Source organism: Anoplolepis gracilipes, chromosome 2, assembly GCF_047496725.1.
Source record: "Anoplolepis gracilipes chromosome 2, ASM4749672v1, whole genome shotgun sequence".
In the NCBI taxonomy this organism is placed as follows: Eukaryota; Metazoa; Arthropoda; class Insecta; order Hymenoptera; family Formicidae; genus Anoplolepis; species Anoplolepis gracilipes.
The window spans coordinates 19,518,792-19,537,609 of record NC_132971.1 but is presented as its reverse complement, the minus strand read 5'-3'; the positions used below and the strand labels follow the sequence as shown (position 1 = coordinate 19,537,609).

The window sequence follows — 18,818 nt, the reverse complement described above, 5'->3', positions numbered from 1 at the left end:
GATTATTTGAAACAACTTGAGGACAGTTTCTGTGAAATTGAAATATGACATTTCTAGAGCTTGGTTTATTTTCGCACGAGGAATCACCTCTTTCCTCCCATAATATATGATTGAAAAGCAACATTCTTCGCAAATCGATGACATTTTTATTTTGGCATTCATACGCGCAAGTATTGTACGCGAACATCGGTTAACCCAATGTAATCTTGCCATCATCTCCTTCGCGTATAATCGCGTAAGTGTGTCACGGAATGCGACGCGGTCAGTTTTCACACGTGTACGGCGGCGGCACGTGATGCCTGGCGATCGCGCGGTTGTGCGTTTCCGCATCGCGCGTGATGGACTGGACTCTTGCACTTGCGTGTACACAATGTGCATGTGTATGTATCAATATACATAATCTGTGTCACCTGAGCAAAGCACTTTGCACGCGCGTGTATACCCGAGCTCGGATATGTTTATACATATATATATATATGTAGGTGTGTGTATATATATATATATATATATATATATACATATGTATATATATTGCACGCGACAGAACTATGCGCAGTGCACGGATTGTGCGGGCGCCGGCGCCGTAGATAATCCAATGGGATGATCTGCCAATCCTTGAAAAGCAGACCGGACCAATGGTAACTGCGAAGGGTGGTGCCACGACGGCTTAATTGTTCTCGGTACGCACGTCGTTTCTCTCAAATTCAAGCTAAAAATACGATCCGGCAGACACATACGAATTTGGAATCGAGACACGCTCGCGGAGAGGGAGAAAAAAAAGATTTCTTTATTCTACAACTCGATTAAGATACCGGAAACATATTCTGATTAAGCATCATAGATGCCCGATTGAATAAAACGTTGTGCAGCGCGTAATATTTAATTATAATTTTGCCCGCGTATAAATTAGGCTCATTTGTTTTTTAAATTAGAAATAATATAATACTATATAATAAAAGTATATATAAGTATATATATATATATAATAAAAGTAGTTAAAATTATGCGCATTTGTCGAAACATATTACATCCAGAACGATAGTTCCAAAATTTCAGGAAATATTGTATTCCGGAACCACGCTCGTTTATCGTCCTAAAATTCGAAATGCAAGTTTAAATGCGGCCTCAATGTATTTATGTAAATGCGATACAGAACGCTCGTGTCTCGCAATGCGATGTTACGGCTTGCGTCAGAAGAGCGACGACGACAGGTGGATAGAAGCCGCGGAGGCAATGAAAATAGAAATGGACCTTTAACGCGCATGTTGCGCCCACGTCTCATCTCTCCGAAAAGAAATGATCGTGGACCTTATTCCCGTCAAGGAGATGAAAGATGGAAATACTGCTCTTTACTGAAGTGGTACTCAATGTTTGAATCGACCGTTTCACAAAGGCCGTGAGTCAACGTTTTTACAAATGAGTCAGAAACAGTAAATTTTTTTTAAAGATAGCATTTAGTACCACATAAAAGATATGCAGCTTGCAACGTGGCGACTTATGCTTTTGCAGCGTATTATGTTTCCTCTGTGATACATCCATCGCTGAATGCGTATAGATCAATTCACAAAGAAACTTGACCGGAAGAAGCGAAGAAAGTCCGAAAAATAGAACAGTACATTTCGAATGTAGCGTTGCTATTCAAAGAGAAATATAGCTCTGAATGTTTATGTATAAAATGGAAATGCTATACCCGCGAGAAAGACGTATCGAAGTAGGAAGCATCTTTTGAATCCAAAGATTTTAGTCATGTCTCTGAAGAGTTCAGTCTCCTTTAGGGGTTAAAAAAATCGATTTTTTTACATTCTATAGAAGTATAATGTCTGAAGAATGTTTTTCAAATTTTTTTGTAAAATTCGCAAAATTGACAGAGATATAAGATTTTGAATAGAATGGCGCGCGAGTCTTGAAATAAGCCTGCAATTAAATTTTAAACTTATTTTTCTCAAAATGCTGTTGTCAAAGTTGGTGTGACGGATATTTTGAAAATTAACGGATTGAATAAATTCAATTTTTTTAAATGAAATTTTATCTTTTTTCGGGAATTTAAACAGAATTTAAAAATTAATAATTCATATTTTCCTGACTTTCAAGAACTAACTAAATTTCAATAAAAGTTGGCATATCTAATTTTAAAATGACGCTAATCTGTCATTTTTCAATTTTTTAAAAATGAAATTAGATTCAGTATTTCCTAGATATCCAACATTTAAAAATACGTATTATTTAAACATCAAAACATATGTAAAATGCCAAACACAGAATAAATTTCTAATATATTTTCAAAATTCCTAAAAATCACTACTTTTTCATACTGCTAGAATAGAACTGTTGGACTCTTATTAATTCACTCTCGATCTACGTATAACGAACGGATAACAGTGCGAGCGGAAGTGTCGAGTGAGAGCATAAATAAGCGCGGATCTTCAACATGGTCCAACACGATATCGTCCTAACGCGTAAATCGCGCTAGAATCCTCTCGATAGAGCCCTCGAGCGAGCGGTGGTGGATGGCGAGAAGCTGACACGAGGGACAGGTGGTGCTAAATAAAGACTGGACCGTCGCCAGCGCGGCTCCAAGATGGCCGGTCGAGACGTCGTCGTCGTCGTCGTCGTCGTCGTCGTCGTCGTCGTCGTTGTCGTCGTCGTCGTCGTCGTCGTCGTCGTCGTGTCGTGTCGTCGTCGTCGGTGCTCGCTTACGACACGGATTTATCAGAACCGCTTTCTGACGTCTACCGCGACGTCCGCGTGGAACCGGTGTTAGATTTCACTCCTCCACCTACATTTAGCTAATTTCAAAACGCCAGTCCCGCTTTACGTATCTACGCCTATGCGTGACGCCGCGCCGACGACACGGACGTGACTTTCATCAATAATGCATTCATTAAACGCGAATTTTCAATTTGCGAATTAACCGGCGATTTGTTCATCTACGACGGAAAAATGTCCGCCATTGTTTCGTGTGCATTAGCAAACTGCAACGCATTGCGTTCCGCACACGCGACGTCGATAAATTCGATTAAATTAGATCGCATCAATGAGGATGATGTTTGAGAAAATAACATTATAGAACCGTCTGGAAAATTAAACAATAACAATTTACCTATTTCTTTTTTTTTCATTTTTTTTTTCTTTATTTCTTTTCTTTTAATGATAAATGCATTCAAAATTTTCTTTCGCTATAATTTTTTCTGTTTATCGCAATTTTTTTTAAATCATGTTATAAACGTGGCAATAAATAGAAATAAATAGAAATTCATTAATAAAATTAAAATCAATTAGTTTGGAATTTATGAGAAATTTGGACTCGCAACCTCGACTACGCAAGAATCGATTGGTCCCTTTGCATGGGGCCCCACTGGATTGATAAAAAACGAACCTCCTTCGCGTGTGACGCTTATATATTCACGCTTCTTTCACACGATTGCGACACATTTCTCTCTACGAGACAAGGAAAAAATTAAGATGTCTCCCGCGGTCTTTCATTAATGAACGAGAGAAAAAATAGGTCTCTCAGATTACTTTGTAAAAAAAGAAGGAACGCCGCCACTCAAAGAGCTATAAAAAAATCGAATTATAAAAAGCGATTACAGTTTTTCCTGCAGTCAGCAGCCGTGAATAATCTCGGAAAGACGGTACGCAATTGTTTGCAGTAATAACGCCAACTTAGAGTTGGTCATGCTGCAAACTAATAATTACGCGATAAACATTGGAAATAATAATAAAAAAAAAAAAATGAAAACATTGACACGTATTTCGTTATTATACAGAGAGCTTTACCGTGTTATTTGAAAGTCCAAAAATCACCCACGTACAACACCAAAAAATACAACACCAATAGCGACACCAAGTGTAGTGTAAGCCTTCACCACACACACAAGGTTATTAATATATTATAGTGGTTAGCGGATCCTATACAAGTCTCGGGGCGCGGACATCTGTATTTCCATGAAAGAAGACAGTTCGATCGACCTTATCGCATTCTAAGGAAGGAGTGTATCTATCTCGCGTTCCTTCCATTCCGATCATGTAAACTGTGTGTCAGTTTTTCGGAAATAATTTCGCAAAAAATCAATTTTCTTTTCCGTACAGTTTGCGCGAATTTTTCGCTCAATTGGGACATCGCAAATAAGAGTTTGAATAATTTAGTAAAATTAATAAAAAAGTAGCGGATTATTAAGTAGCACTTTCTGAAAAAGGACATATTTACTTTAATTATTGATGCGGCCGCCCTTTTATGCTTTCGATAAGATTTTCGTGTGGCATTGAAGAATCCGCCGGGCCAAACGAGGTGAACCGCGATAGGATCGATCGTTGCGCGATCAAAAATTAATACGCACCGGTCGATTTCTGGCGAAGAGACACCCAGAAGAAGAGGCTCATGCGCGGCTCGCGGAATCGTGTTCTTCTTTATTCACTCGAATTCCAACGCGCGTCTTCTCATCTCGCGGTTCTCTTTCACATGCTACTCGTTTCTCGTTTCCGCGGAATCGCAAAAGACGTTCTAAACGAGCAAACGCGAAAGGCTTGCATGGTCTATGTACCTCGAAAGACTAAATATTTATAAGCAATGGCCGAACGGTTCCCTAACGGATCGGAATGAATCAGATACGCTTCCTCCTCAGCTGACGTTAATTTTACGAAGAAACCTATATCGAAATTTATATGGCTCTTTATGCCATTTTCGTTCATTTTTTTTTTTAAATTGTAAAAAAGGAAAAATGAAATGTCTGGGAATCAGCTTTTTTCTACGAATCTCGTTAAAGTGTCTAATAAAGTACCTCGTTCGTTTCGACCACAAGACAAATAATTCGACGCGAGAGGAAGCACTGCGAATCGAAAATTTGCATCTAAAATTGGCAGATGTTATTTTCGTTCCGTTTTAGCATTCCCGCCACCAAAGGCAAAACAAGACAGCAATTATTATAATAAACGAAGTATGACTTATACATACATGATGATTGAAAATAAATGAATCGCTAAAAGGCGCTAAAACGAAGAAAGAAATTTTTATATTTATAAAATTGCTTAAGAAAAACCGTTCATCTCACAATGAGAACAGACAAGTATAGATTTACTCATTAATTTATAAATTCTAACTGTTAATTCCAATAATTAGATATTATAAATCGACAAAAAGAATTACGTGGTATATATCATTTAATTGAGAGCAGTCATAATATTGCTTAATTAAAAATATATTTTTATCCCAAGTTTAATTTTTCTCAATGCATATTCAATTAGAAAAATTTATTGTAAAAAATTCACCTTTTAATATTTCCAAATAATTTGGAAAAATTTCAAAGTTAAATGTGTAATTTTATATATATAAATTATTTAATATATTTAAAATAAATATTTTTTTAAATTGATACTAATACATTCTCTCTTATATCTTTTTTTTCTCTATGTATTTATAATAAAAAATTACTTGAATATGATAGAATATCTCGATTTTGATTTGTATGAACGATGGTGGCGAATCGAAGAGGTATAACAGCTATCGATATTGCAATTTATTATAATATCACTCGGATTATTATCGTCATTAATATATCGTTATTATATATAATGCTAATTAAGAAAAAAGAGTGTAAAAGAGTAAAGATATAAAATAAAATAAAAAAATATTAAAAACCAGTAACAAACAATCGCAAATCTCTCAGCAATCATTATCATCACTTCACGTCAGTTTCACCAAGAAAGAAAAAAACACAATCAAAAAAAGTACGTTAGGAGAAGAAGAACAACAGGCCGATCCTCGGAAGATCTTCGCTATGTACTTCATGGAATGAAACTTGTAGGTACTCATACGTGTAGGTTTCTGATACGTGTGCGTGTGCCGCTTTCTCTCTCATTCCCCTTTTTTTCTCTTTTTTTTTTCATCGATCGCTAATACATTTCTCCTTTTTTTCTTTTTCCTGTTTTTGTCTCTTTTTCGCATTAATATAGGGTCCTTAGAACGGCCCTTGGCCCTCTCAAAGATCTCGGAAAGAGGACTCTCTGCCTGCCTCCTTACGCGCGCGCGTCAGGATGCTGAAACGTCACATATTACGATGTCTTTACAAAAAAGTTCGTAAAGTTATTCGACCGTGCGAATCCGTTAAGCGGAATACCTTCTTAGTTTTCGAACGTTGCATCAACGACTATTAATTTCCATCATATCCCAGTCCAATATTCTACGCGAAAGCGAATGATTCGTAATATGCTTGCTGTAATGGTTCGAAAACTTTATCCATCAACAAGTTTGCAAAATACAAAAAAAAAAATGATCCTCGATCCCGTTTTCCATCACGCGAGAATCGCGTTGATCGACAAATTTGTATAAATACGCCGCGCAAGTAATCGTTCGTTTATTTTTAATTCACCTATACGCGGTAAAAAAAAAAAAAAAAAAAACCTTTCGAGAGAGCGAAAATTACGCGAAAAATGATTTCGTTGATTTGTAGCGAGAGAATTTGGTAGTCAGCGACTACGCGAGATCGCGCTACGAAGGATTCTTCTTTTGCCTTAGATTACTCTGATCTCTAACTACAGTTACGACATATGCGTTCTTAATATCCCTCGACAAAGCACATAAATGTGTACTCACCCGTATTGGCCAGGAAGTACTGCTGGATAACCGGCCCGGATGCCTGTAGCGAACGGGAATGCTGAAAATTACAGATGTAATCAGTGAATCTCAATTTTTAATAACTGACTCTCAAATTCTCATTTCTCTATCATTTTCTAATCGAGCTTGTTCAAAATATCTTTCTTTTTCAACACGAAATGTTAATTTATTTTTAAAAATGCATAAAATTATTAACAAACTAGTTTTTACGTTTTACATAAAACAAGTTTAAAAATTCTTACTCTGATTATTGGCATTTCGACATTTTTTTTAAAAGAGAAAAATCAAAATTAGTCAAAGAGTTTGCGGGTAAATAAATAAATGTATGATAATTTAAAAGTGCATCTTCTATTTTAAAAGATGTTATTATAAATAAAAATAGAAATAGTAATCCAATGTGAATAATACATTTACCGCACAGTAGGTAATTCATTGCACATTCAATCATCTAACATTATACCGGTTCAAAGTTAGTAGAAAATTCCCAGTAAAAATAATTCATATTCTTAGCTGAAAATCTGTGTCATATGCCACCTTCTTTACCATATTTTATTCATTAGCATGATCAATATAGAACTAGTGTTCCGTTAAAAGAATCTTGCTGAATCAATATATGATATATAAAATTATCGTATTACGAAAACAGCAAACGCGTGATATTTCTCAAAGAGATAAATGAGTAACTAAAAATTTGCATGATTCATCGTGGACATTGAGAATTAGTGTTTGCCATATCAATGATTAAATGAATCAATAAAAAAAAACTTACAGCTTCGTAAATGTATTTTGTCATTATTCTTTACTTTTTTTTGGTGTTATCGAAACTTTCTGCCTGTTAACGATCACTTAATAATTGTTTATGGCACCGTTAGATAAGAATGGACACGTGCGTAGAGGCGAACATGTAGGTGCGTGCACACAAACTAAGATACTGATGCACCGATGGCATGCTCGCTATCTGCGAGTGCATTACGGCGCGCAATAAACTTGAAATGACCATGCAACCGAATATATATAACGATTGTTATCCTATAAAGAATATGTTTCGTCCCTTTCGACGTACAGTAATATAAATGCGCAATATAAATGAAATTGGAAATTCGCATTTTTCAGAATTATAATTGGTAAAATACTCTATCTTCTTCAACGTAATTTAAATTTGTCTAAATTAAAAAGAAATAATTAAAAATATATATGTCCACAAATAAATATATGTGTATAATCTTTCTATTATACAAACATTTGTGCAATTTTTCTATCTTAATCAAAATCAAATCATGGAATACTATTTAAAACTTCCAAGAGAATATCATATAATATTGCAAAAAAGATTTGGAAATGTGGCAAATTCAAACGTGAAAAGCGCTCTACATTAGTAATTATAAATATCTACATCGAAAATATTTGACAATAAACTAGAAGCAATTCTTGTGTCGGAGAGAAAAAAATTAGACAATTCGGTACTCGGGTTAAGGCAATTTTAGACTTGGGTCTCGAAGCGTCAAGCTATGTTGGCTCGACGCCATTAAGAGAGTTTAAGAGAGTGACTCAAGGAACATTTCACCATTTGGCTGATCATCTTTCGGTCCTATCGACCTTTCGCATCCACAATGTATATCACAATTTAGTGAGTACAAGAAAAGTCATTTATTTGTACAACTATCTATCAGATGAAACTCTTTTTGGCAATATATCAAACTATTACTCTTGCATTTTAAACATTACACAATATTTTTTTTCTAGCAATTAAAGTAAAAAATGAATTCTTTCCTTTCATTAAATTTGAACGTTACACGATTAATAATAAATAATGCGACGGAATTATCCTATGCGTCTCAAGATTCATGTCACATGACAACATATCGTTGCGACGAATGAGGTTTTAGCGATCCTGGCAATGTATCAAGCGGAAAACTTGTGACTATGACGCGCAAATATCAAAAACAACGAGAATCAAATACAAAGTACGAAGTGATCCTAAGTAGAAATGATGCAATCGTGATTCTTAATTTTTTTATCAAAAGCACACAAGTATATATTAATTTTAATCGCAAGTTAATCCGGATAACTTGAAAAACGTTTGAAAATTCTGCACAAATATGATTAATTATAAAAATTAAATCTCAAAACACTGTCTTGTCAATATCAAAATCCATTACATGTAAAATTTAATTTGATTAATTGCAAGACAGACATTGAATTCGTTACACGATTAATTTAACCTTGATATATTTTAGACGACAGATTGTTATTATTAATATTAGAAAAAACAAAGCACGAATACATTCTTTATCAACCAAAATAATTAATCACATAAGTGTAACTTGTTATGTTCGCACATACACACACACATATAGAGTTTGTATAACAATTTTTTAAATAATTGAATACATTGTGATGTTATGTCGGAAGAATAAAGAAGCACACACATTATCATACAATTGTAAAAATGACAAAATGACAAAACTTACTTGTTTGCAAATTACCCCTGGGTTTAGCTCCGAGAATGGCCAAGTTGACATTTGCCTTGCGACCATCGATGATAGGATTAGGGTCTTTACATGCCCTCTCTGCTGCTGGTCTATCTCCCATAATTACCTGCATACAGATTGAATTAATTCTCTTTGATTAATTAAGAATGAATGTGTATTGAAAAATATATATTTTTTATATATTTTGTATAAATTATGTCATTTAAACATAGAAATTGAATTTTTATATTTTCCGTTCAACAAACATTTTGGAAAGAAGACCTAAATTATAATCTTAAGTATATAGGACGAAAGAAAGACAGGTCAAATTTTACGGCACTCTTTTGTTACAAAGAAAATAGATAGCATTGAGCATTATCGTCAAGTTTCTCATGAATACACAACCAAAGAATGCAGTGAATAGAAATCTCAATAAGACTAAAGATCTTTTATCACATTCACTTTAAAATTCCAATCAGTTTCAAATAAGTAATATTTTTGAGATAGCTTGAAAAAACAGAATTATTGTTGGCACTACAATGTTGCGATGTAGAATATACATTCTATGTATTCAAAAATATATATTCTCGAATAAAAAAAAAATTTTTTTCAGACATTTTTCTTAAAAACACAGAAGTATTTTGATTTTCGAGATATTTGCCGATAAAATTTTGTAAATAAAAAATTGTGTAAAATAATTTAATTTTTTAGTTAGAAATAAGAAATATCAATTATTTATACTTGAATGATCTAGTTCATCAATTACTTAATACATCATTACTTAAGGCTTATGCGAATGTTTTTCGAAATCGACAAATTAAATAAAAATTATCATAAAAATAATCATAAAAATTAGAAAGAATGCTTTCACATCTAAATATTAATCTATTAAGAAATAACGGCAAACACTTATTTCCATATACTCAGCATACCTGAAATAAATAGATACAAAAATATATATGAAACAAAAAGAATAGATGCGAGGCCTCATAAGGGAAAATACGATTTACACGAAATAAAAAGCATTATTACGAGCGGAAAAACTAAACTTACTATCTGTATATATGTAAAAACAAATTGAATTTATAGTCTCAAACTATAAGTTATTATAGAGTCAATCCGTTTAACTAATTAATTTTATCGATCACTTTTTTTCATCAACGTTAAATCAATAAAAAAAAGTATAATAACGAAATAGATATTTAGAGTAAAAACAAATTTTAATACGTTGATATAATGAAAATATTGTATATCCAATGTTGTGTTAAATCGAACGTGAACGAATTGCAGCTATTCATTTGTAATTACTTACAAAGCCATAGCCTCTGCTCTTGCCAGTCTGTCTGTCCGTGATAACGACCGCTTCTTCGATATCTCCGTAAACGTTAAAATGTTCCCTGAGACTCTTGTCAGTAGTATGATAAGGTAGACCACCGACAAACAACTTCGTCCATGTCGTGTCCTTTTGCTGCGGCGTAGTACCTGCCAGAGCACCCAGCCCTTGCACCAGCTCGTCGGGCGCTGGGGCACCTACGGCGCCAACCGCGCCCACACCGAGACCCGCGGCACCCGGCATCAGCATCCTCCAAATTTTGGCGAGATCGCCGCCGGACGGAACAACGACTTGCTCAATCTTGACACTTTCTTTGGTACCTTGGTCAATGTTAATCACGCCACAGGCCGTGCAGCATTTAGACACGTAATGCTCTCTGTTCTGCAAATCAAAAGAAATCTGATATGAGAAAAATGAGAAGAGAAAAATATATAAAAATAAACGTAGAAAAAAATGTAATGAGAAAGCCTGTGAGTATTCTGCTGTTATTTTAATTAGAATAATTCACAATCAATATTTATTTTTCTTTTAAAATATAAATATGCAGTTGGAATTATATATTTTTGTTTTTTTTTCTTTAACAAAAATTAATATAAAAGAAAATTAATTGTGGATATATTTATCATCAAGAATGAAGAAATAATGAAATCTAATTTCTAAAATAAAATTAACATACAACACTTTATTTATATGACTTATTTTTATTAAAAGAATTTTAATTTTATGTTATTTGAATTTAAATTAATTAATTCTAAAATTAGTTTTTAACTCTTCAAAAAATTCAGTTTAAATTAATTAAATCTAAAATGAATTTTTAATTCTCGTTTAAAACAAATTGAAGTCTACTTTTATAGGTTGAAAAATAAAATTTCTTATTCCATAAAATATGCAGCAACAAAAACTTGTTTTAAAATGAACACAATATTTTGAATGAAATCGATACATATGTATTTTCGTCTATCGTGAATACTCCAGATTTAAATATCTATTGCATCCTACGCGAGAACACACGATGAGTGAAACCTACGTACAGCACACCTACTTTCCTTTACTTTTGTCTGTGTAAAGTAGACACAGCAGTATAGCTTACATATCTCGTTCTTTTCTTATTTTAATCAGAATAGCATAATATTAAAATCTTTTTATTTCTTTATTTCGCCTCGTCATAGAAGCAATGAGAAATATAGTTTAACATAAAATCGAATAAAATTTCAATTATTTCTTAAAATATATTCTCATTTCTAATGTGCACTAGATTCTAGACAGAATAATTGCACGTCACATAATATATTAAGGAAGCTTCACTGAAATCGATAAACGATCAAACGTTCTTGTTCATTTAATGATGCTTGATCTACATTATGCCCTCAAAGTAGCATGTTTGTTACGGAAAGATTAATTTGTGTACCGCATTGCTGTTTAATTCAACTGCGTCCAATTAAGGAGGCCGCACGTGTGCGGTTTAGAAAGCTTTGATGAAAAGGTTCAGTTCTCATCCCTACGAGGGTGAAAGAACTGCACTTGGTCATGCAGGATCGATACATAATGTGTATATATGTGTGCGTATGTGTAAGTGTTTCGTGCATATTGCATTACAACCAAATTGACATGCGTGCACTATAACGATGTGTGCGTTTTAATGCGTACGCATTAGCGTTGCTACTCTATAGCTGCGATCTGACGGCGATAAGATCATCACTTTTCTCCTAAGGAATTTTACTTTACTGATTTGTTATAATATACGCGGCTTTACTCGCGTTAACTTTAGTGAAAGGGGAACTATAATTGAGTGAAATGGATGCGGAAATTCTTACGCAAAAAAGAGATATCGCCACTACTTAGGCGTCAAGCAGAACTTTAGAAAACAATTATAATAAGCGATATAAAATTGCACTAATTAATGTTTAACATGTAATAAACAAGTCAAATGTGTAATGAGCAAGAGATTCATACGAAATAACTTTCAAACGTAATTTAAAAGCGATAAAACAAACAAGTAAAATGAATATTCTTTAAATATTCCTTTTTTACTTTTTGTTCTTCTTTTAAACAATTGATTTGAAGCATTAAATTAATTTCTTTAGGATATTTTTTTCTATAAATACAAAAGCGTAAAAATAATATTATCATTTTCAATGTATAAAAAAAAGTTTCAATTTTATGAAAAAAAAATTATTTTATATTATATATCATAAATTCATAAATAGCGAAATTTTACTTATAAACAAGATTCGCAAAAATAGAACCAACTACGCATGAGTAATGTGCTATCTAAAATAACATTGCCTACGTAATAAATCATGACGCGGACTCAACTATAACATAGCGCGAACGATGTTTAAAAATGTTAAAATTATTGAAATAGTAGATTTATATGAAACTATAAAATTAAATATAGTACGTGTATGTATTTGATATACACAATTAATATATTTTTGTATGTAATGTATTTTTTTCAAAATTTTCACTTCTAAAAATTCAAGTATAATAATATTAAACAATCAATTCACAGATCAATAAATGAAGAGATTGCATTGAAATATCATGGCACTCTTTATAAAATGCGAGAGAAATGTATCGACGACTTTCGAGAAAACTAATCAATTTTTTAAATTTTATCTGTAGTATTTATTCATAACCGAATATTCATATAAAAATCAATCTGACGAAACAAGTATAAGGTAAAAAAAAATAATCTTTTGAAGATACCATCAGCAATATAGTGATGCAACATGGCATACGTATGCATATATACTCACACTCACACATACACATACACACATAAATACATCTGCGTTCACAACTTCCTGCAGTCTACACTGCACGAGAACTGATGGACGACGAAAGCGAATCGTCCTCTAGTTTCGTCTGACGCGTGCATTATTTTCGTCTATCTTCTCTGTCCGATTCGCTCGAATCGATGACTCCTCCAGGCACAAAGAGAACAAATAAATCTCCCCGTTCTCCTTCTGCGTAGAAGCTGCTGAACCCCTCTGTATCGGGGAAAATCCGATGGAACAACGACGGAGAAGCGAGAGAGGACTTTAGCCTGAGTGACGAAGAAAGTTATATACTGAGGGACAAGAAGAAAGGACAGGGGGAAGAGAAGGAACCCTGACCTCCATCCAAGGCTCTTCTCTTCTCTAAAGAAGTCTGAAAAGGGAGCCAGTTTTGCTCCTCGCTTAGAGAACGATTCGGAGGGAACCAGGTAGTAGGGCATTTTTCGTATGGCTCGTCTTTCGAGTTTCTGCAATGCGTTCTACGGTGCCGATGGTTGAAGAGGGAAAGAGAGGGCTTTTTCTCCTTCGTTCCTTTTTCATCCTTCTCTCTCGTTTCATCGCAACGCGTTCCCAACGTGCTCTCGCTCTTTCTTGCCTGTGCGTATTATGCGCGCTGGGCCCTACGGCAAGAACAGAGGGGCCCCTCTGCTGCAACCCCCGCCTACTCTCCTTGTCCACCCCTCTCCCTCGCCTTTTTCTACCGGTACTTCGACAGAACGATCGTCCGTCCGTTCCCGGTCGAGATCCCCCAAAACGACGGCGGCAGCTGCTGCAGAAAACCGGTGCAGCACGCCGTATAATCATATTGTTGTATTGCCATCACCGCCCTCTCCTCCTTCGCCATCTTTCGTCCTAGACGTTCTAGTTCGGACCGTAAGCTTGTCGGAACATTTTTTTCAACGAATAGCTTGAAAATAAAATTTGACAATGAAATTATTCTGTTAAGAGAGTAACTTTATATTATTTAATGTCTTTGGAATGTCTATATTCTAATAAAATAATTTATACCGACGATTAGTGAAGTTAAAAGTGTTTATAGAATAATAATTTTTAATTAGGAAATTAATTTTCTTAAAGTAACACAATATATTATTAAATTCCATAAATCCAAATGGAAACTTTATTATTAATATTAACAATTCTAGAATATAAGAAGGTTCATCTTGTCTATCTACTGTTATTCTTTGATAAATCAAAATTTATATTTCTGACTCTTTCTTCCTTTATTTAAAAAGACTTTTAACTTCATAATATATTTTTGTTTGAAATTCTTGCTGTACAGTGTCGACCAATCCTGTTGGCAGAAGTAGTTTCAACCCTTCAGGTAGTAGAGGTACCCGCTTGCAGAGGGTAGAAACAATGGCCGAACGCCGGCTGGTTCGTAAACCGGCGGAAGCATACGGCAATCGGGCTCCTTCACGATCGCAAAACATGAAAATTTCGACCGATTCTCAGCTGTATTCGTATTCCATAGGAACAAAATGTCCTTTCGGTCTTGTTCGCACGCAACAAAATCTAGTTGCATCGAAAAAATAAATAAAATGATAAGGAAAAATGTTATTTCGCGATACGGAAGTTTGCAAAACATCTCTTTTTCAAAAGAGAAAAAAGAAGGAAGGAAGGGAGAACACTCGTAAAACGGCCTCCTATTCTATGGAACACCCGTTGAGAGGCACTGGTTTTTAATAGCACACACGTGGACTGTGCAGACACCCCGTAGTGCACGAGAAGAATGTACTTCTCGGAGACGCGCTGCACTTAGGCGACAAATTCCCAGCACTAGGCTTGACGTCGGGACGTCGTCGTTGTCATCATCACATTCAGTCGTCGTCTTTCGATCACATCAAGCGTGTGGCATGCATTCGGAACTGGCCGATTGCCATGCGCTCCGCGAAAGTCACAAAAATATCCTCTCGGCCAAAGTCGCAGACAGACCAGACTTTCGAAAAATACACGCGACCCACAGCTTTCGTCGCGTTTCGAGAAAAAAATGTCAATTATATACGCGAGAGTTAATTGCATGAGCGAAAAGTGCATTACCCCAAAGACATGCCTGCGGCTCTTTAAGTAACATTATCGCAAAAAGTTTCGCACATAGTGTTTATTTTTATCACATAAAAGATTATTTTTTTTACTTATATTATATATAATATATATTGACTCTATAAAAAGTAAAAAAAATTGTTAAATGTTCTTCTATTATATTTAAATTTATAAATACTTAATAATACATCCTGCATTTTACTCTTTTAATCGCTTAGATTTTAATGCATTTAGAATTAAAAAATATTCTTATCTTTTAATTATTCCGCATTTAATTAATGCTAATTGATTTTTAGGCGAATTGACTCGTTCATAATTTTTTTTTTTTTTTGTAACACATTTATATATGTAGCGTAATTGTCAATTAAGTTTCGAAAATAACTGTTTCCTTTAGAAGCTAATTGGAACGTTAATATTATTCATGTCTTTGCGCAAAACTTGCCACGGCAAGTTATGGTTATATGCGTGAGACACAGCCTCACCACGTAACCGATAACGTCATTATTATATTGTTTGTATCTCGTGCAGGAACACTTGTTGAAGCACGATTGACAATAAGAGTGTATGTGTATGTCTGCTAAAAGTTTATACTACCGGCATTGACGTTGTACGAAGAGCGTTATGCGCTACTTGCCCGTTGATAGCGTGAAAATTGGATGGCTTGCTTTTTTCTACACCGAAGATACTGGCTGTATAAGAAAATAGTACATTATGAATGGCATGTTAAACTCTCCAGAGAAAGAGAAAAATACTTTTGTTCCGTGCTATTAGAGAAATTTTAAAAAAATTTGGAAAGTTTTGAAATCTTTACTGTCTTTATAACATTCTTTTTAAACATAAATATAATATACATGTATATTATACATAATCAAGAATTTTGTTAACATATTAGTTAGAATATTTAAAAAACTGCAAATATATGTTATAACACATATTATAAAAATTATGTGGCATATTTTAAAACATCTCTTTAAATCTCTTTTCTCTTTATAATATCAAAGAAAAATACTATAAAAAAATATTCTTTTGTAAATAATTATTAATCAATTGATATTATAAAAAAATTTTTTTCAAATCTACAGCAATCAGTATTTGATATGAAAAAAAAAAAAAAAAACAAAAGCTTATATAAACACGATGCAAAATAGATCCTACATTACATTGTATCGTTTACATTTTATAAAATTCTCAGAACTCGGCGAACTTCCGAAAGAACATCGTACATTAGCATAACTCGGTCTAGACTAGTCCCGTTACCTCTCAAGATAAGACAAACATAAAAATCGTAGCAAACTTTCGCGAGCAAATAACTTCCACATTCCTATGCAAACTTGCGAAAGAAGTTTCTTTCGCGAAAAAGAAAAGCGATCGAGTAAGCCCTACCGCTGGAAATCTACTTCTGTTTGAAATGCTTTCAAGAATACATCACCATATGGCTGCTTAATTTCTACTTTAAGCTAGTCAAAAAAAGAACCTAGTAGTATAAGCTTCAAAAATTTTGATAAAATTTCTATGCCTGGAAATGTGGTTTTTTTGAATTCCGCTTAGTCATAAGGTGAGATAAATGCAATGAATACAATAGAATAGCTTGCAACAGTCACAGATATAGTATTCTTAGCAATTTTTCGGCCGGAGGTGCTATCACCTGCGTCCGTTTCCAGACGTACTGGCTCGGACGAAATCGCCGGGCACAACCGTCGGGGTTTATTAATAAACATCGAGGAACACGTGCCCGGTCGTCGTGGCAGCCCTTTGTCGCGGCCACCGGGCCGTTGAACGGGGGTTGAGAGGGGACAGCTGAGAGAAAGAGAAAGAGAAGAAGCAGACGGTTTTACGAACGCGCGCAAGATGGCCACGCGAGGTTCCGCCAACGAGGATAAACAGAATTTCCTGCGCGCACAAATTTGCCCGCCACGCGATTTCACATACACATACACACACATAAATACATACTGCTGAGTAAATCGGATTCAGTCGAGACGCCACGCCGTGTCGTGCCGATTGATCGTATAGATCGCATCGGGGAGCAGGGATCCAGGGAAGTGCACGCTAATATAGTTCGCAAGGCAACCAATTTTTTATTACTTTTCATGCCAATATAAATGAATAGATCAGGAAGCTAAGAAAGATAAATAATCCTTCTTTTCCCCACTCCGAACGGTATTTTCTCTCGATAATTAAAAAATTATCCAAGAATGAAGTAATTATTAACTTATCAGTCAATTAAATATATCAAGACCGATATTGCGAAACTGAATGTGTTTGAAATGTGTTCGAGACAATTAAAAAACAAGGTAAAACTGTATTAGCGAATTGCAATTTTATATTCTTATATAACTAAACTGTGCGCAAGTGGTTTGTCCGCATTAAAATTCTTTAATGTATTAGATTACTTAATTTTTTATTTATTTATTATATGTCTACTCTTTTTTTCCATTGCTTATTTTTTTCAATTAATAATATTAAAATATTATATATACATATGAATCATAATATAAATATGAAAGTCATGAATATGAAATTTAAATCAAGTAGAAATGATAAATGTATATCTTATTTATTAAAAAATGACATTAATCTTTTTCTAAATAAAAAAGAATATTTCTTATTTATATATGTTCAGAAATTATAAATTAATCCACAATCGATCTTGTCGTCGCGCACGTTTTTATAATTATAATACCGTGCGATGTGAGAACGCGTTAAGCGATACGCTGTAATGATAGCAATTAAGGAACGATGCTATCAACGTTAATGAGCCGCGCGACTCCAAAATTTATGCAGTGAACGCAACGATAGCAGCTTTATACACGGTATGCATTAAATATGACGCGTGTTAACGTGCAAGAGCGATGACTTTTTTACGAGTTATCTTGTAGGCAAGCGTGTGCTATTTTCGAAATAACGGTGAACGGAGCGCCGATCGAAAATAGATCGATCAAAGAGAAGAGAGAGCGTGCAGCGACTTAATTACTCCTTTAAAGACAATTAGAGAATCGATTTGAGAAGTTTGGTACAGATATTGTGTCGAAATAAATCCGTTATCTTCGCAATAAAATATGTTTTCTAAAAATCTACCTCTCCTAGAGGAATTTATGACGAATCAACGTTAAAAAAGTTTACTCACCTATGTTTACTCCAGTCGCGCTGCGTGTGTGCGTACGTGTATGTATATATGTATGTATATATGTATGTGTCCTTATGTCGCACTACAATCCGCCGCTGTGATAATCCCAATGATGATACACAATCAGTATTACACAGCAAAATTAGAAGGGATTCACGCGATCGGACGCACTTCGAAAGACACGATTGCTTCACTCTGGTTGGAAGAAATAAAATACGCGCTGTGGGCACCTCTTTATTCGGACGAGTACGTGTTAGCGAATCACCACGCGCTGAACGGCGCTCTTCTTGCGACCGTGAGCGCGCGCCAAAAAACGCAACCGACACCGACGAAGGCCCACGTGCGAGTGCCGAGACGAGTTTGAGTTGTCGCGGCTACTGCGCGGCGCTTCAGCTTGCCAGCTGGCTCGTCTTCGAGCGTTCCGATTGGCTCATCTCTGCCACGTGCGTGCGCA

At 34.7% G+C, this 18,818-nt stretch overlaps 1 protein-coding gene across 1 annotated transcript in view; it reads right to left on the bottom strand.

Moving 5' to 3' along the window:
• Window positions 1-15,852, bottom strand: part of LOC140663287 (RNA-binding protein 24) — a 30,089-nt gene extending 14,237 nt beyond the window's left edge. Inside the window, exons 1-4 of the mRNA XM_072887345.1 lie at window positions 15,832-15,852; window positions 10,394-10,795; window positions 9,082-9,208; window positions 6,590-6,650 (exon numbers count right to left, since the gene is read on the bottom strand). Of these exons, the coding sequence (XP_072743446.1) occupies window positions 6,590-6,650; window positions 9,082-9,208; window positions 10,394-10,795; window positions 15,832-15,837 (596 nt within the window). The 5' untranslated portion in view covers window positions 15,838-15,852. The remainder of the gene's footprint in view (window positions 1-6,589; window positions 6,651-9,081; window positions 9,209-10,393; window positions 10,796-15,831) is intronic.
• Between the last annotated feature and the right edge of the window lie 2,966 nt (window positions 15,853-18,818).